This window comes from Symphalangus syndactylus, chromosome 4, assembly GCF_028878055.3.
Source record: "Symphalangus syndactylus isolate Jambi chromosome 4, NHGRI_mSymSyn1-v2.1_pri, whole genome shotgun sequence".
NCBI lineage: Eukaryota > Metazoa > Chordata > Mammalia > Primates > Hylobatidae > Symphalangus > Symphalangus syndactylus.
The window spans coordinates 139306030-139326795 of NC_072426.2; the positions used below are offsets into that span (position 1 = coordinate 139306030).

A 20766-nucleotide genomic window follows, 5' to 3' on the forward strand; every position below is an offset into this window, starting at 1 on the left:
ATAAATCACTAGCTCTACTTCTCTACTCTCTTTTCAGACAATGTACATATGGAGTTCTGTAGATGTTTAGATCTTGTAGTAAAGAGTTCCAGTCTCCCTATTTGAATCAGTTGTACCTATAGATCAGTGCCCTTTCCCTTACCTAGGAGCTAGGGCAGTTAGTAATAAAATTGCTCATAGATCATATTACTCCTCTGCTTACCATTTTCCTATAGATTGACAGTTGTCCTCAGAGTAAAAGTTAAATTATCTGGCTGGTGCTCAGAGATTTTAGGGGTCCTCTCATTTCTGAGCTGTTGTATTTCTTGTTCTTTCTGTCTGGAAACACTCTACTGCCAGTTACCCATATTTCTCTGATCTTCACTTTCTTCATATGTGACTAAAATGCCAATTTTCAAGTGATTTTCACTTTGATCACTCTATTTAAAAGCAGCCCATCACTGCACAATCAATATCCATCTTCTCACCTTTATTTTTCTCCAGAGTACCTATTACTACCTGGATTATTAATCGTTTGTTTAATTTTTTTTTTCCTCGCATTTGAATATTAGAATCATAAAGGAAGGAATTTCTGTTTGTTTTATTTACTGCTATAAATCCAGACCTAAAACAGTACCTAGTAACTATTTCCTAATGGAAGCTAAGTAGAGCTGAAAATGCTGTTCTTTTAATGCAAATGTTAGTTTAAACGCATTAAATTCATTTATAGGTTTTGGAAAGAAGTGCTCCACCATTATCTCAATTTAAAAGATATTATAAAATTTTATTTCTTAATTTAAAATATTTTTATAGAAAGGTTTTTTTTTGTTGTTTGTTTCTGGTAAATCCACAAACACACAATTCATACTTCTCAAACCCTTGGAATAGCTTCTCAGTTCATTTAACTTTTAAGCTCCCACTTCTTTAGGGCTATAAATGTTTGACATACATTAAAAAAATTAGAAAGTATTTTTAGGGCACTATATTCAGAACTTTAGGTCATGCATATTAGGAAAAATTAGTGAATCTTTTACCACTATCTTGAGCCTCAAGCAGCTCACTATCTGTGGTTTAACATTATTAGGGCATTGATTAGATTTTCTTATTTACTAGTTTTAGCATGGAAAAATTGAAAAAATTGCTTAAGCTTCCCTAAGTTTTGGCATTCTTTGTTCCATTTTCTTTTTTTAACATATGCTATAATACTTGGACTTCTAAGAATACTTAGGTTAAATTAGTAGTTTAATTCAGAAAAATTAACCTATGTATATTTTATTTTACTCTTACAATTTTAGTAACTTCAACATTATTTATTGTAGTTTGTTATTAGGGAAATAGACCTCTATGAGGAATCATTGTTTTACAACCTGATAATCTAAGGAATTCTTAGATCTGCTTGGGAAACCAGAACAAATGTCATGGTGTACTTTGTGGGGGATTGTAAGGTATTCCATATTTTTAAGAACCTACATGTTTCAAGGAAACAAATGAATGTCATCATTGAGTTTATACTAGGCGTACACACTTAACATGCATTTTTTTTTCTACTTTGATGAAAGTGTTTTGAAAGCCTGATACACTGCTTAAAGCACACAAGGCGTAGTTCCCCTTTGATTGACTTGAGTTTGAAATAAATAACCTTATAAATGTAAAGAATTCATGAGTTTTCATTTGGTGACTTAGGTGTGGTTTGCTTCTGCTTTTTTTCAGGGGGATGTTTCTGGATACCATTCTCCCCTCCCGTGATGATAATGGCATACGTCCCGCAATTGGTCAGCGAACCCGTCTAAGCAAAGGAGATATCGCACAGGCAAGAAAGCTGTATAGATGTCCAGGTATTGCACTACACAAACACAAGAGCATGATTGTACTTGATTGTGCTCTTCCAGATGAATAAGCCATGGTTTACTCAACTGTTTATTTGTCTCCCTCCCTGTTGGCAAGTGATGTGTACAGTTCAAAGTCAGTAATCATAAAATGAGGCAGGAGGGAACTCTGGAACACCTAATTGCTGTAAATAAAAACAAGTTGTTGAAATCAAAGTTCAAACGCAGGGATAGTATGTCTTATTTCTTTTAATTTAATGAGTGAAAGAGCAAAATAGAATGGTTGCTTGATAGTCATTAATTAAATAGTTGCATGATTTCATAGTCAAATGCTAAGTTTCCTTTCTAACATAAAAAGAATATCCTTTATTTGAACTTCAGATGGATCCTGGATGATCTTTTCTCACAAGTACCATCGTTAATGACATATAAATTACAATTTTATCAGTAGGAATTTATAACTTGGTTGTAAAAAAAATGTTCTAACCAGTTGCAAGTGAACTACTCTACGTTTTGCCCCTAAATAAAGTTTCAAAAGCAGATTCATTAAAGGTCTCAGTGTCCTAAGGGAACACTATGCTTTAATCGTCCAAGAAAGAAAAAGTTTCTGTTTTCCACATGAGAAATCTAGATTCTATGCACCTCCAGTATACTCACAATATTTGAAGTATCCTACAGCAAAGAAACATGTTTAACTTTGCATAACACAGTCTCTTCCAAATTATTTGTCCAAGGAAACCTCCTTTTACTCAATACTTACTTGTAGAATTCACTTTTGGAAGTATTGTTCTAGATACTTAAGGTTGCAGATATAATAAAACAATAACTATAAAAGTTTTAATTGGCTGCAAATCTGATAGTGTTTGCAGAAAATCAGAGAAATGATGTATATCTTAATCATTGGAGTTTTACATAGATAATTGCTTATGTTTATTTATATATTGTTATTGGGAAATTCTTATATTAATTAAATTTTTATGATTTCTGGTGTCAGTCCAGGGAACTTTTAGGCTATAGAAGAGGGCTAGCTAATTCATTCATAAAAATTTAATATGTACTCGTTGACATATGGTATAGAACCCTTCTGCTGGACAGATAAAACTCAAGTGCAAGCAAGAAAAAGTGGGTTGGTTGAATAATCCCAGGAAATACCTGGAAACTTCCCAGGAAGTTCATAATTCTGAATGTGATGGTACTTAATTCATTGATTCAACCCAGTGGATTCTGTTGACATTCCTGCTGAGAGAAGGGATTTCCTATTCCTTAATACTAGATTTGCTAAGGAAAATTGTAAGAAAGTATGTTTTTTTTTTTTCAATTTTACTGTGATTGTTAGTTTTCTTGTAACTTAGGACTATTAAGTTTTTAAAGAGCCAGTTGATATTTTTGGAATTTAAAGCTGTTTGTAAAACATAATGATTCAATAATGAAAGTGAGTTTTCCAAATTTTTTTGCGTATAAATACATCTGTCTGCCTAATTTTTCCATGTACCAAAAGACATTTCTACTTAATATTCATTAATTTATTACTTCATGCTGTTTGCTTAAGTTGCATTCATATTTGCATAAATCCCTTTAAAATGTTTTACATATGTATGTAAGATACACATGTATATGTGGTATATTTTTTAAATTCAAATTTCCACAGGAAAAAATGAATTTATAGAAGAATGATACTGCTATGACAAAAGATATGGATGATCCTTAACTAATGTCTGGTAACATTGGACACATACTTTTCAACTTTTAAAAAGTGAAAATTATTTGATTAACAGCAACTAAATAAATGAACACTTGATGTATAAAACTATCTTGATTATATCTCTAAATGTACATCTATATACATTACATTTGAGAAGCACACTGGAGATTTGTATGCACACTGAATTGTAGGAAAGTCAGGAAGAATAAAAAACTAACCTTATGATATTGTAATTGATTTTTTAGCCTACAATTCTTGGATATTTCAGTTATAAACAGGAAGGTAATTAGAAGTATAGTTTCTACTTTAGATTTCAATTGTGTAGAATACATTAGTGGGCCATTTTCTTAGTTGAAATATAGAAATAATGTGTACATTATTTTGTTTAATACAATAAAACCACATTGAAGAAAGCAGTACGATCTGTGAAAAAGATATTTTGTATTTCTGAAACAGTATGAAAAGCAAATTACTGTACTACAGCTAATAAAGTACCTGGAGTAAGGGAGAGCTAAAAGACATATATAAATATACATATATATATAGAGAGAGATATAAATATACATATATAGAGAGAGATATATAAATATACATATATAGATAGATATATAAATATACATATATATATATAGATATCTTTTAGTGTTAAATTTTAGTTCCCCAAATCTTTGGGAATGACTTTTTCTTCTATCTTGGCCTTTTTTCCAACTTTTATCTTTGACTCAGTGGTTATATGTGCAGGTTTGTTACATGGGAATGTTGTGTGATGCTGAGATTTGGGCTGCGAATGATCCTGTCGCCCAGGTTCTAAGCATAGAACCCAATAGGTAGTTTTCAACCCTTGCCGCCTCCCACTCCCTCCCCTCTAGTAGTCCATACTGTTTATTGTTCCCATCTTTATGTCCAAGTATACTCTATGTTCAGCTCCCACTTATAAGTGAGAATATGTGGTATTTGGTCTTCTGTTCCTAAGTTAATTCACTTCGGATTATGGCCTCCAGCTCCATTCATGTGGCTACAAAGAACATGATTTCATTCCTTTTACAGCTGTGTAGTATTTCATGGTATATATGTATCACACTTTCTTTATTCAATCTATCATTGATGGACACCCAGGTTGATTCCATGGCCTTGCTATTGTGAACAGTGCTGTGATGAACATACCAGTGCATGTGTCTTTTCGGTGGTACGATTTATTTTCCTTCGGATATATGCTTAGTAATGAGATGGCAGGCTTGAATTGTCGTTGTGTTTTAAGTTCTTTGAGAAATCTCCAAACTGCTTTCCTCCATGGCTGAACTACTTTTTATTCCCAACAGCAGTGTGTAAACATTCTCTTTCTCTACAGCCTTGCCAGTGTCTATTGTTTTTCGTTTTTTTAATAACAGCTATTTTGATTGGTATGAGCTGGACTTTTAAATGTTCAACAAATAGCCCCCTCCCTTCCTCTTGTTCTTTCTCTTTTTCTATATTTCTTTCTCTGCCCCTCTCAGCCACTCTGTGCATGTGGATAAATCTGTCTCCCTTTTTGCTTCTTTCTCTTTCTGAAATAGTTAGCTTTGAGCCCTACATATAGTTATATGTTTAAGGTTCTTCTTTTCCTTAAATGAAGTGCAGTCACGACTTATCAGGATAAGGACGATGACATTGGCATAAAATACTTACCACAAGCCAAATAACATTAAGCTACACTGATGCAGTAGGTTTACCAATAACTGCAAGTATATAAATGGAATAGAGTTAAAGATTCATAACTGTACATGTAAGTCTAAATAGGGTGACTTATCTGTGAGTGACCCAGAAGAGAGTAAGAGTTTATAAATTGAGTTCGGATTGTGTTTGGTTTTCATACAGAGAGGAGGGGGTTATAAAGCTGAGTATTCCTTTGGAGTTTGTTTTATTCTTACTCTTTTGTTAGAAATTCCTGGTGGAAAGGCAGACAAAAACAAGCAATGGGGAAAGGACTTCCTATTCAACAAATGGTGCTGGGATACCTGGCTAGCCATGTGCAGAAGGGTGAAACTGGACTCTTATCTTTCACCATATATAACCATATACCAATTAACTCAAGATGAATTAAAGATTTAAATGTGAGACCTCGAACTATAAGAAGGCTTAAATAAAACATAGGGATCACCATTCTGGACATCGGCCTTGGGAAATAATTTATGACTAAGTCCTCAAAAGCGATTCAACAAAAATAAAAATTGACAAGTGAGACTTAATTAAACTAAAGGGCTTCTACACTGCAGAAGAAGCTATCAACAAAGTAAACAGACAGCCTACACAATGAGAGAGAATATCCACAAACTACGCATCTGACAAAGGTCTAATATCCAGAATCTATAAAGAACTTAAACCAATCAACAAACAAAACAAATAACCCCATTTAAAAAAATGGGCAAAGGATATGAACAGATACTTCTCAAAAGAAGACATACAATCAGCCAACAAACATATGAAAAAATGCTCATCATTGCTAAACATCAGAGAAATGCAAATCCAAACTACAGTGAGATGTCATCTCACGCCAGTCAGAATAGCTGTTATTAAAAAGATGAAAAACGACAGATGCTGCTGAGGCTGTGGAGTAAAGGGGACACATACACTGTTGATGGGAATTTAAATTACTTCAGCCATGGTGGAAAGCAATTTGAAGATTTCTCAAAGAACTTAAAACAGAACTACTACTCAACCCAGCAATCCTATTACTGTGTATATATCCAAACGAAAATAAATTGTTCTGCCAAAAGGGCACATGTATTCTCATGTTCATCACTGCACTATTTACAATAGCAAAGGCATGGAATCAATCTAGGTGTCCATCAATGGTGGGTTGGATTTTTAAAATGTGGTAGCTATAGACCTGGAATACTAGGCAGTCATAAAAAAGAATGAAATAATGTCCTTTTTTAGCCACATGGGTGGAGCTGGAGGCCATAATCCTAAATCAACTAAGACAGGCACAGAACACCAAATACTGCATGTTCTCATTTATAAGTGGGAGCTAAATACTGAGCACACATGAACATAAACATGAAAACAATAGACACTGTGGACTACTACAGGGGAGAGAGTGGGAGGCGACAAGAGTTGAAAAATTACCAATTAGGTTCTATGCTCACTACCTGGGTGCAATATGCCTATGTAACTATCTTATACATGTACTCTTTGTATCTAAAATAACAGTTGAAATTACAAAATAAAAGAAATGCTGGCAAATGAAGCCAATAAAATATATTTAGCTACTTTTAATGCCAGCTTTTTTTCTCATCAGTTTTTGCTCACAGCTTTATTAGATCTGCATTTTATGGCACTGTTTTGTAGAGGTTAATCTTGAAAAAAGTACTGACCTGGTAAAGAATATAGTTAGATATACAAGACTATGGGTTTTATGGTCTGTGATAAGTGGGGCCTTGAGTCCAAGAGGGCAAGTTTTTAACAGGCAGGCTATAAATACTGCTGAACTTTACTAAATGATATATAAATTTTTTAACATATCAGAAGAGTGATGGCATTAAAATGTATATATTTTAATTTTCCTTAAAATCATACTATCAGTTTTTGAAATTTATAACTGATAAATACCTTGTAATATATTCTTATATTTATTCATATATGCCAAAAATATAAATTGGCATATTGTTGGTATATGAAACCACAATTAGTTATTACACAGTCAGTGCATACTCATCATGAAAAAGCTCAATACAGAAATAAGGTTAGGAAGGGGATAGTATGAGGATATGTTTCCTCCAGTTTGCAATTGTTTTCATTGCCATTTCTTGCTCTTGGCTTTAGAGACAGGAGAGTAAAGTCTCTTTATGCATTGCTGTGTTAAGAAAAAATACGATCCCTTAGAGCTCTGGCACTCTGCTACTGTAGGACACCCTTATTCATTGCCACATCACGTAGCCACAAGCGGGTGGGAAAGGAAGGTAGAGCTGCTCGACGTTGGGGTTGAATAGGTGTCTGGACACTGCTTCCTTTGTCTTTATGATGGTTTCCAAGCCTTTCAAGCATAAGGCATTTTAAAGGACAACTAGCAGCTAATGCTACTTGCCTGTCTTATAATCTTTTTGTATTCCTGTGAGGACAACAGGTGTCCACATAGGGAGGAGAATGGTTATTATTACAACACTTCATCTTCCCATTAACCCAATAATTAGCAGTTTATTTGTGAAGGAGATCATTTCTAAGGTATACGAGTGGTAACGTATTTTCTCTCATCTTAAATGATTGATTTGTTCTCATATTTTCTCTCTTTTGGGGTCCCCTTTTTCTATGATTCTCATTTTCTAAATGCGTTGACCTCCACTTTACCCTACTCATAGGATTACTTTCCCTTCCTATTACTAAGATGCTTAATTTAACTATTCTTTTGTTTTTATCTGCATTTTATCTTAATTTAGTTTTTCTATAATCCCATGACCTTTTGCCTATAACTGCTTAGTATTTAGACCAACTATTGTCCTTAATATTCTCTCAGTAAGTCTTCCTTAATTATGTCAAGTAATATAGTGAAATTTTTAAAAGTATAACATAAATTGATAATCTAAAAATAAAGGGATTTTGAGGATTAGAATCTCTATCATTATGTAAAAGTGTTGCCTATTCCCACAGGAACATAGGTACAACCTATGTTCCCAAATATACAAGTGTTTCCACTTTTAATAAAGAATACTTATATAGAGTGTACATATCTATGGATGCACATTTATGTGGAAGCTGTAGGAATGGCAGGCCAGTTTCAACATGCATGGAGTTTGAATGCATTGTTTTAAACCGTTGCTTCATTTAATTTAGCATTAAAATGAATTAAAGCTTATTTTCAATTACTTAAATCATAGTTACTTATATTTTGAGAGAATTCTCCTAGATTCTGAATGGAATATATTTTATATAACCGCTTTTGTATATGTGATTCTTGGCTAAACTATATTGCCAAGATGCAAAACAAAATGCATTTAGCTATTTCTTTTAATTTATTCACAGATATGGTTATTCATCTACCTAGCAGATATTCCCTCATTTAGTGAATGGTAGCCAGGGCCATCCAGCAGCCCAAGCCAGAACTGTGGGGAAAATTGTTGCCTCCTTCCTCCCTCTGCTTCCCTCCTGATACTCAATGAGTTTCTGGGTTATTACTATTATTTTTGCCTTTTTTTTTTTTTTTGAGACAGAGTCTCACTCTGTCACCAGGCTGGAGTGCAGTGGTGTGATCTTGGCTCACTGCAACCTCCGCCTACCAGATTCAAGCAATTCTCCTGCCTCAGCCTCCCAAGTAGCTGGGACCACAGGTATGTGCCACCATGCCCAGCTAAATTTTGTATTTTTAGTAGACATGAGGTTTCACCATGTTGGCCAGAATGGTCTTGATCTCTTGACCTCGTGATCCACCCACCTCGGCCTCGCAAACTGCTGGTATTACAGGTGTAAGCCACCGCGCCTGGCCGATTTTTGCCCTCTTAGTATCTCACATTCCTGTAGTGAATCCCTTGTCTAGGTGTCATCCTCTCTTTTCTGGACAGCTCGCAGGCCTCCCGTTGGCCTCTTGCCTTTATTTTTATATCCTATCTGTTCTCCAGCTATGCTGCTTGTTGTCCGGGCTGCCTACTGGATGAGAAAAGCTTCCTGGAGTTCATATTGGGGCTTCATTGTAAAGGATGGTTTGGGCTTGGCTATGCAGTTATAACGGAAATGTATTTTAAAATGTTCTAGTAATTTCTTGCTTTTAGTATTTCCTTATTTAAACATAATTTTAAACCAAAACTGTATTTATGGTATTTAAAAATGGAAAGGAACTATGGATTTATGAATAGTTTAAATTTACCAGCTACTAAGTTGATTAAACATATTTTTATTTCTTTCTTTGCCCTAAAGATTCCTTTTTCTTTTTTTTTCTTTTTTTTTTTTTTTTTTTTTTTTTTTTGAGATGGAGTATTGCTCTGTCACCCAGGCTGGAGTGCAGTAATGCAATATGGGCTTACTGCAATCTCTGCCTCCCGGGTTCAAGCGATTCCTGCCTCAGCCTCCCAAGAAGCTGGGATTAAAAGTGCCTGCTGCCACCACGTCTGGCTAGTTTTTGTATTTTTAGTAGAGACGGGGTTTCACCTGTTGCCAGGCTGGTCTCGAACTCCTGACCTCAGGTGTTTTTATTTTATTCAGCCCGCCTTGGCCTCCCAAAGTGCTGAGATTACAGGCATGAGCCCACTGTGCCCGGCCAAGTTTATCTGTTTCTTTGGAGGCTTACCTAATACAAATTATTGTGTGTCTACTTATTTTATCATTACTCTTAGTAAAATTATAAATGTGTTCCTACAGAATATGGAGAAGGGGAAGTTTTCAACCTTTGAGATACGATGGGAGCTATAGACATTAGACAGCAAAAATATTTGCAGATGGATGTGGAGTCAGCTATAAAAGTAACCATGTAATTAAAATAATGAGAGCTTATTATAATAATTCCTCAACAACACACAATCTAAGTGGTGTTTACGCAATTCAGACACAATTTTGTATGCTAGAAGGAACATATATATGGATTATCTAACTTAAAAGTAAGATGGATCACATGATAAAAGGTTTTGTAAGTTTAACTTCTCAGTTGTTTTATTTTAAATTTCTTGTGATTAGAACATTGGTATGTTTCTTTATATTAATAATTCTTTATGCTTTTACTTTCCCTGATATTATTGCAGAAGTAATTGTATTGCACACACATTATTACTCTCACAAGAAACACCATTATGAAGTTTATATTATCATGATAGCCATTTTACAGAAGAGAAAACTGGGATCAAGCTTTTGAGCTTTGCATGTGATGTAATTGATAAGTGACAATGACAGCATTTAAACATGTCATCTTGGCCAGGAGCAGTGGCTCACGCCTGTAGCCCCAGCACTTTGGGAGGCCGAGGCAGATGGATCACCTGAGGTCAGGAGTTCAAGACCAGCCTCTCCAACATGATGAAACCCCCATCTCTACTAAAAATACAAAAATTAGCTGGGAGTGTTGGTGCACCCCTATAATCCCAGCTATTCGTGAGACTGGGGCAAGAGAATCACTTGAACCTGGGTGGTGGAGTTTGCGGTGAGCTGAGATTGAGCCACTGCACTCCAGCCTGGGTGACAGATTGAGACTCTTTCCCCAAAGAAAAATAAAAAAACTTATGTCATCTCATCCACTCACCTTGCTGTCAATGAACAGTCTAAGCATTTGGACTTAGTAGTGCCCACTTTTTTGTTTTGCTAATTTTCCTTTAGTTTTTTAAATAATAAAGTTTGACTTTTATATCTGAGAATAAATCAACAAATTCTGAAACATCTTATGTAGTAGGGGTCAGCTAGCCTGGGACAATCACATTTATTGAAGAAAATTCACAAGTAATTACCACAACTTGAATATACATGTTTCCACTTCTTGCATTATAATCAGACACTATATTATCTGGACTTATTAATTTTTAGTGTATGTTGTATTTTGTTTAGCATGTATTTATCTTCTTAATCAGAACAGTATTGTATGCATACATTTATGGATTAAGTATATTTAATTTATTTAATTGCACTTGAGGAAATTCAGTACCGGCATTCTCTGTGGCTTAGTGGGGTTTTAAATTATTACAGAATTTATTTTTAAACTGCTGTTAATTATAGGTTTGTTTTTTTTTTTATAGAAACACATTCAACTCCCAAATCATTGTTTAGCATTTAACTGATCCTCCTTAGAAGCACATTGTTTGCATTAACAAAATCTTAATACATTTTCATTTTTCTGACTTCTTTTAACCTTACATTTATCAAGTGCCCTGGATGATTTATAGAACAGTGCTGATTTATGTATTCTTGACCTTGAGCTTTTTTGTCCTAAAGTTGCTTTTGTCTGCCTGTTCATCAGACTAAACATTATTTACTCCTACTTTAAATATATTGTGTTGTACAAACACGATACCTATTTTTCTGAATAAACATTTATAGCATATCTATTTTTAGAGCTCTATGCTTTGTTTTCGTATTCACTATCTTTATTTAACACAAGCTATACAGATCCATTTATAATTTATTGAGGAGTTGATGAGGTGAGAGTTCACCTGCTGGTAGCTAAGGCCTTGTAATATGATAATAGCTCCCTTTTGATTGCAGTGTCCTTCAGAGGGAAGGAACTGTTCTTTCAGATTGTTGAGTGAAGGTTAGAAAGAGGACTGGCTGCAGTGGAGGAATTATTCTTAAGTTAAGGATACTTCAAGCAGCCTAGGTTCGTGGCACATAGCATGTCTTGCAAGAGCAACAGGGAAGCCCATTGTAGAATGGTGCTGAGAACTAGCCTTGGGTGAACACAGATCGTCATGCTGTGCGGCTAATAATTTGCTGTTTCAAATGACTGAAAATTGGTTCCAGGGAATTAGGCAAGCTTAGCAAGAGGAAAATTCACAAATTGCTTTTTTAGCAATTTCTACTTAACCTGAGAAAAGTAAATGTTTACATCTTTTTGGAAAACGTGAATCTTCCATGATGTTTATATATATATATATATTTTTTTTTTCTTATTTTGAAAAAAAGTTTATTGTGTTTGACATTTTGATATTACCTTTGTTGACTACTCATTAGTTATTTTTTAATATTTTTTAAACTTGATATGGTATTCACTTAAACTTAGCCTCAATTTAAATCAAATACATTAGTGAAATGTTTCACGTGGTCTCAGAACCATATCGTCCAGGTATCACTGGCCTGAATCTGAACGTGGGTGTGCTGTAGAGGGGCTACTGGCTCCTTGGAAATGAATGAGAAAGGTTTCCATGAAGAAGAGTTTTATGAATGCCACATTATTTATCTTATAATCTTATTTGGTGAGTCACCATAATGATGCCATTAAATATACTGGAATTACAGTAAGGGACATAAAAAGAAATTTACTTAGAAAGGAAACATCTTCTATAAAATACAAACATTTAGTCTTGTCTAATACCAGAAAAACCCTTCAAGGCTTTATTTATGATATTCATGTCTTTTATACAAATTAACCAATGATCTTATATTTTTTTCCTTTCAGCATGTGGAGAAACCCTACAAGAATCCAATGGCAACCTTTCCTCTCCAGGATTTCCCAATGGCTACCCTTCTTACACACACTGCATCTGGAGAGTTTCTGTGACCCCAGGGGAGAAGGTAGTTTATACCGTCAAGCCCACTATTTTACTCTTATATAAGTACAAAGGTTCATCATCCTTCAAATATAAATTCGCTCTATCCTTTATTCTTGTTTGATTTTTCAAATAGACTAAAAAGTTCAGAAAATTCATAATGGGAATTGCTTAAACTCCAGGAATTTTTTTGAAAGATATAATTTTAAAATTTTTAATGCGATAGGAGGGTTGAAATAATACAAATTATATTCTCAGACACAAATGAAATTGTGGTAAAAATCAGTATCAGAAAGACGCTTAGAAAAATCGCCATATATTTTAAGATTTAAAAATATACATCTGGATATCCAGTTCAACCAGGAAAAAATTACAATGAAAATTGTAAACTATTTTCAACTATAATATAAGAAAAATATTGAATACCAACCCTGTAAAATGCAAATAGAGTAGTACTTAGTGAAAGAAAATTCACAGACTTAAATACTTACATTAGGAAATATGAAATTCAGACCCCAAATTAATGAGCCTAGACGACCATATGAAGAGGTTAGAAAAAGAGCAATAAAATAAAAGATATTTTAAAAGTAAATAGTAAAAGATAAAATTAATAACATGAAAATAACATATGATTGGAAGTATGAAAAAGTTGATAATTTGAATTGATTAAAAAAAAAAAAAAAAACAAGGAAATGGGTCAGGCGAGGTGGCTCATGCCTGTAATCCCAGCACTTTAGGAGGCTAAGGTGGGCGGATCACTCGAGGTCAGGAGTTTGAGACCAGACTGGCCAACATGACAAAACCCTGTCTCTACTAAAAATACAAAAATTAGCCTGGCACGGTGGCACACAGCTGTAATCCCAGCTATTCGGGGGGCTGAGGCAGGAGAATCACTTGAACCTGGACAAGGAGAGTGCAGTGAGCTGAAATCCCACCACTGCACTCCAGCCTGGGTGACAGAGCAAGACTCTGTCAAAAACAAAAACAAGGCCGGGCGCGGTGGCTCACGCCTGTAATCCCAGCACTTTAGGAGGCTGAGGAGGGTGGATCACCTGAGATTAGGAGTTTGAGACCAGCCTGGCCAACATGGTGAAGCCCCGTCTCTACAAAAAATACAAAAATTAGCTGCGTGTGTTGGCACACGCCTGTAATCCCAGCTTCTTGAGAGGATGAGGCAAGAGAATCGCTTGAACCCAGTAGGCGGAGGTTGCGGCGAGCCGAGATGGCGCCATTGCACTCCAGCCTGGACGATAAGAGCGAAACTCTGTCTCAAAAAAAAAAAAAAAAAAAAAATAGACAAGAACAAAACCCAAGGAAATAGATGAAAACACGTCTGATCAAGAAAGATGAAGAATAATAGAGAAAGCACAATTGGGAAAAAAATTTAAAAGATTATTAGAACTTTAGAGTCTTAAGACAACAAAATGAGAATAAAAGAATCTTTTGAACATTATACCAATAACTTAAAAACAATGAGTAAAATGGGCAAATTTCTATAAAATATTACAACTAAATTCTTATTCAAGAAGAAATTAAAAAGTATTCACAATAGCAAAAACATGGAATCAAGCTAGATGCCCATCGATGGTGGATGGGATAAAGAAAATGTGGTACATATACACCATGGAATATTATGCAGCCATAAAAAAGAATAAACTCATGTCCTTGTAGCAACATAGATGGAGCTAAAGGCCATAATCCTAAGTGAATCAATGCAGGGACAGAAATTTAAATACCACAAGTTATCATTTATAAGTGGGAGCTAAACATTGAGCACCCATAGACACAAATATGGGAATAATAGACACTGAAGACTGCTAGATGGAGGAGCCTGAAAAGAGGGAATGGGTTGAAAAACGACCTATGGGTTGTTCGTACTTTGTCTTTGATTCTTATTTACCTGGAAGAACGTAAGTACTCTCATTAGCTGTGGTGGGAATGCAATTACAATTTTTTTAATAGTTTGATGTTGTTGATGATAACCAAATGCTATTAGGAGATAATCATGGGTATGGAGTTGTCCAGGTTTTTATAATATTCGCGGTGGAAACTCTGAATGAAACACTCATGAAACATAAATAATTTTTAGATGCAAAAAGTTACAATTGACTTAGAATACATGAATGCATGCATAGTTCTTGACAGTTATTTTTAATTTAAAAATTATAAGTCTGTTGTAATATGGTTATAGGTGTTGATCAATTTTTATTTAAGTTCTTTTAATAAGAGTCAGAAAATATATGAAGGTCATTCTTATGAAAACACGGAAGAGTGAACTTTAAAAGACACAAATTTTGAGAACAAGTTTAAAGTATACATGATTTTAAAAAGAAAACCTCATAGAATATGAAAAGTTGGGAACAAGATTAATCAAATTAAATTGTTTCATAACAGCAAGTTAATATCTGGGAAAAACATTTCTCCTGTCCAATTCCAAAACTCTCACCATTAGCATTCAGAGTTAATTTATTTTTCTTGTATGTATGATTATCTATAAAACTGTATTTCCAAAAATGTTGTAAATAGGAAGAAAAAATCTATCATCTATTATTTTTCTTAATATTATTTGTGATGATTAGCAAATACATTGGAGTGTTATAAGAAGCCAGTGAACAATTTTAACTCATTATAATCCTTGTGTCTTTATTATTTTCTTATTTTCTTTCTCCTAATATTTGGTTTCATTCTGCTGGGTTTTTTTTCTTACTTCTTGAGCTGGGAATTTAACTCATTAATTTCAAGCATCTTTTCTTTTCCAAAGCAGACACTGAAGGCTGTAATTTTCCCCTCAGAACTACTTTACCTGAATTTCACCAGCTCAAAATAGAGAATTTGTTATGTTTCAATTCTACTTTTTTCTATTGTTATTATTTCTTCTTAACCCACATAATTTTTCAGTAATGTGTTTTTCTTCTTTGCAAACATTGTTTCTTCAATCATCCTTTTCCTATTTATCTCTCCTTGAGTCACCTTTAGGGAAAGCACTATCTTTGTGTGTCAGTCTTTGCAATAGCTTCAGGCTGATATGACCTTGGAAGTGACTGGTATTCATAAGACTAATCTTTGCTTTTAAAATATGTTTTGTGCAATGGTTGGGTGCATCATCTTAATTGTGATGCTCATAGATTCTCTGTATTATTGTTTTGTCTGTTTATCAGATATTTACAAATATTTGTCACTATGGTAGATTTGTTAATTTCTCTTTATAGCCTTGTTAATTTTTGTTTTATGTATGTTTATGCTATATCATTTTATACATGTGTTTACAACATTTTATCCCCCTGATGTATTAAACTATTATCACTTTATAATGAATTTCTTTATTTCTAGAGATGGTTCAGGTTAAAACTCTATTTTGTCTATTATTAATAAAGCTACACTTATATTTTGATTAATATATTTGCCAGGTATATCTTTGTCCTGTTCTAGACATCTAGACATTCAATAGTTTCCAACCTTTTGTTTCAGGTATCCAATTCAGTTTATTTTTATTTAATCAGTCGATGGCAGGTTTTGTCTTTAATTATAGTGCTTATTTTAATTCTATTTATTGTGACTATTGGTGTGTTTTAGAGAGTATACAGTCCAGTTTATTTTTTGTTTAACCCATGATGGCAGGCTTTCTCTTTAGTTAGAATGCTCATTGCAGTTCTATTTATTGTGACTATTGGTGTGTTTTTATTTCTTATTTGCATTTTAATACATCCCTTTTTTTGTTCTCCCCCTTTTCCTTCTTATGCATTCAATTATGTTTGTTTTTTTATCATTTCATATTTTTCTCTCTACTGGTTTGAAAGTTTTAAATGTATACGCTATCATTTGGTACTCTCTGCCAGCTTTCTTTCTTAATCAAATTATATTTAATTTGTATCTTTAGCCTCTTCCCAATTCAAAAAAGGATCTTAAAACATATAAGATTATTCCATTTTTATAAGATATTGCTTTGCATATTTGTTGATACCTTTTTTTAATCACACAAATGAGACACTGTTGTCTTTTGCACTTAACATTAGTTTTACATGTGCAAATGCTACCATGGATTTTTATTATTACTGTGGTAAAATAAACTATAATATTATTGTAGTAAAAACTACATAGAATAAAATTTACCATCTTAACCATTTTTAGGTGTGCAGTTCAGTATGTTAAGTATATTCACATTGTTGTGAAACAGATCTCCAGAACTTTTTCATCTTGCAAAACTGCAACTCTATACTCATTAAACCCAACAAATCCCTTTTCCTTCCATCCCTTTGTGCCTGGCAATCATCATTCTACTTTCTGTTTCTGTGAATTTGAGAAACCTCATATGATTGGAAGCATAGAGTATTTGTCCCTTTGTGACTGGATTATCTCACTTAACATAAGGCCCTCACGGTTCATCCATGTGACATTATTTATTTTTTAAGCCTGAATAACATTCCATTGTATGAATACACCACATTTTCTTTATCCTTTCATTCATTGGTAGACATTTAGGTTGCTTCTACCCCTTGACTATTGTGAATAGTGCTGATATGAACCTGGGATTGCAAATATCTCTCAGAGACCTTGTTTTCAATTATTTTGGTTATCTATCCAGAAGTGAGGTTGCTGGATCATATGGTAGTTCTATGTTTAATTTTTTAAATAATCTTTATACTCTTTTCCACAGTGGTTGCATTATTTCACAGTGTTCGCTAAGACTGCAAAAGAGTTCCAATTTCTTTCCATCCTCACCAACACTTGTTATTTTCTGTTGTTTTGATAGTAGCCATCCTACTGGGTGTCAGGTGATATCTCATTATGATTTTGATTTGAATTTTTCTGATGACTAGTGAACATCTTCTAGTGATAACTTGAGCATCTTTTTGTATGCTTAATGGCCATTTGTATATAGTCTTTGTAGAAATGTTTATTCAAGTCTTTTGCCTATGTTTAAACCAGATTATTTGATTTTGTCTTTCAACTGTAGAAGTTTTTATATATTCTGGTTATTAAGCACTGATTAGAGATATGATTTGCACATATTTTCTCCTCTTTCACAGGTTGTATTTTCACTCTGTTGATTGTGTCTTCTGATGAACACAAATTATAAAGTTTGATGTCATACTGCTTGTCTACTTTTAGTTTTACTGCCTGTGCTTTTGGTGTCATAGCCAAGAAATCATGGCCATATGTAATAACATGAAGTTTTTACCCTGTGTTTTCTTCTATGAGTTCTATAGTTTTATAGTCTTATATTTAGGTTTTTAATCAATATTGTGTTAATTGAAACCATTCTTGTATATGTGGATATCCAGTTTCTTCAACACCATTTGTTAAAGATTTACTAAATGTTTTTATTCAGCATTCCTGCCCATGTTTCTGACTTCCATTATGGCTTATTTTGGTCCTGCCTATAGCTTACATTATAGATTATTTTTTAAATTAACGTTTTTGTTTTTTTCTGTTTGAAAATGTGGATTTTTTACATGAATTTATAAAACTATAGTTTCACTGGATATAGTTGGCTGCACATTTACCTTTGTTTTAAATAAAGGCTTGCAGAAATACCTTCATTTCAAATATTTTTAATGTACAATTTTGCACATTAAAGTTATCAAAAGTGATTTAACAAACACTAAAAATTTAATAAGTTAATACCCATATAAAATGAATGAACAAAGAATTACTCATAAAATGAAGCTGCTTAAGATGATTTTCAAGGCAGTTTCCCAAATTCTTGGATACCTCTCATGTAATAAAATGTATATTAAAAGTATTGTAAGTCAATGTGAAGTCTATTTATTTATTTTTTAAACAAGTAAAATTCTGAAAGGCACACCTCATGCAATCCAAAAAATAGAACTATATACAGCTTATTATATGAATATAAACACATGGCTGTTATATAAAGAAGTTAAATCAAGCTGTATCATTTATAAATTTTATAAATTATGGCAATTGCAAGGTCTTTTTTTTTTTTTTTGACATGGAGCCTTGCTCTGTTGCCCAGGCTGGAGTGTAATGGTGTGATCTCGGCTCACTGTAACTTTTGCTTTGCAGTTCAAGCAATTCTTGTGCCTCAGCCTCTTGAGTAGCTGGAATTACAGGCATGCACCACCTCACGTGGCTAATTTTTGTATTTTTAGAGGGACAGGGTTTCACCATGTTGCCCAGGCTGGTCTTGAACTTTTGAGCTCAAGTGATCCACCTGCCTCAGCCTCCCAAAGTTCTGGGTTTACAGGCATAAGCCACCATGCCTGGCCTTAAGTTTTTTTGATTCCAATAATATGAGAGTATTTCAATGTTATAAAATATGTTAATTTGAAAAGTAATAGGTCAAAATCTAACAAAAACCTGTCTCAAAATTTCCACAAATACTGAATGAATTAGAATTCAACATATAATGATAAACAATTGAATAAATAGGAGTAGAAGGAATTTTTTAAAAATACAATAAATAGAAAAAACCTGGGATTTCTTGAGTGCCTACACTATACTAGGTGCTGTGCCAAGCTTCTCTAATCTTCTCAGCACCCTACTGAAGTTAGTACTAGAATTATCTTCATATTACAAAGAAATTGAAGTTGAGAAAGTATTGAGTAACTTATCTAACATCACACATGTGGCATCTGACATTTGTCAGAGCTAATTATTAAATTTTTCTTTAGTTATAGAGAATGTGTTTTCTCTAAAATCAAAATAATCAACCAAAAGTTAAGCAAGACTAGAGGTATTCAAATATATTAAAATATAGCATATTTTAGAAAACTAGAAACTTTACTGTGGGACTAAAATAAGCAGGAATAACGTCATGAACCAAAATGTAAAAGAAATGTAAAAGTGTAGTATTATAAATTATCCGTTATTGTCAAATTAATGTATAGTAATTCCAAATTAAATTCCAATAGATTTTTGTTTTGTACCAGACCAATTTTTTCTAGAGTTTATCTTAAAAATAGAATAGTTGGCAAGTTCACAAACAATGGTAATATGGGGGAGTGGGTTGCACTATAAGATAGAAAAACATTATGAAGCCTCAGTAATTCAAATTCTGTGGCAATGTCAAAAAGTCTTCTGTATCAGTGGACAAACTAAAAAGACCAGAATTATGCCTGAGGGCATAGAAAACTTCTGTCATATACTTGTAAGGATCATTTTTCAAATAAATTGGGAAAATGGATTTTCTCAGTAAATAATACTTAAATCATTTTAAAGGATATGTGAAAAAATTAAACAAGTTCTACTTCATATTGCATAGTTTTCTAAGGAAAACAATGCTTTATTTTCTTTCTGAAAAAGATATGTTGAATACATGAGTTGAAAATAAGAAAATTTAAAATAACTTGTTCAGATTATCCATGTAAAATTGTTTTTATAAAAATACAAAAAAGCACAAATAAAAATGAAAATGGAGACTATTATAACATATAAGGATGAGGGACCATTGGGTCATTCATATGTAAAGAGCTGTTATAAACTGATAACTAAAGATTCACCCCACAGCAGAAAATGCCTGAGACAGTAGAAAATTTAGTGAAGTATCAATGCAAGTACATATTCAATGAATATATGAAATTCTTTAATCTTATTTTTATCAGAGAAGTGCTATTTGAACTAACAATAACTTGTCATATTTCACCTGTCATATTGGTAAAGATAGAATTGAATGTTAATATCAAGTGATCATAAAGATATGCAACTCCTCAAAGTAGAAATTTAAATAACCTTTTAGGAGCACATTGGGTAATTTGTATTACACTTTACAAAATGTACCTGCACTTTTGCCCAGATATTTATCCTAGAACAATTATCTGAGTGTGTGCAAAGGTAACTGTTTATTATAATAGTGAAAATTGGAAACAAAGTAAATTTTGAAAACTTAAAGAAAACTCTGATTTGAGAAAATGTTTACGATATATTATGAAATATTTAAGGCAAATCAAAAGTTAGTGGCATGAGAAGTTCTGTATTTTAAATTATGTACATTGGAGACAAATTTATGGAAGAATATATAACAAAATGATGCTTATTTGTATCTGCTGAGTTTGCAAATAGTTTTTATGTCTTCTTTGTTCCTTTAAAAAATTATCTGCAATAAGCATATGTTATTTTGGGCAAGAGAAAAATATTCTCTTTAAAAAGTACA

General features: G+C 33.2%; 1 protein-coding gene across 3 annotated transcripts in view; it reads left to right on the forward strand.

The window, feature by feature from the left end:
* TLL1 (tolloid like 1) overlaps window positions 1-20766 on the forward strand; it is a 235950-nt gene that overhangs the window by 141733 nt on the left and 73451 nt on the right. For 2 of the 3 annotated variants that reach the window (XM_055276332.2, XM_055276333.2), the window contains 2 exons: window positions 1690-1814; window positions 12563-12678. In XM_055276332.2, the coding sequence (XP_055132307.1) occupies window positions 1690-1814; window positions 12563-12678 (241 nt within the window). Of the gene's footprint in view, window positions 1-1689; window positions 1815-12562; window positions 12679-17680; window positions 18319-20766 lie in introns of those variants that run through there. The other variant, XM_055276334.2, reaches the window with a different exon arrangement.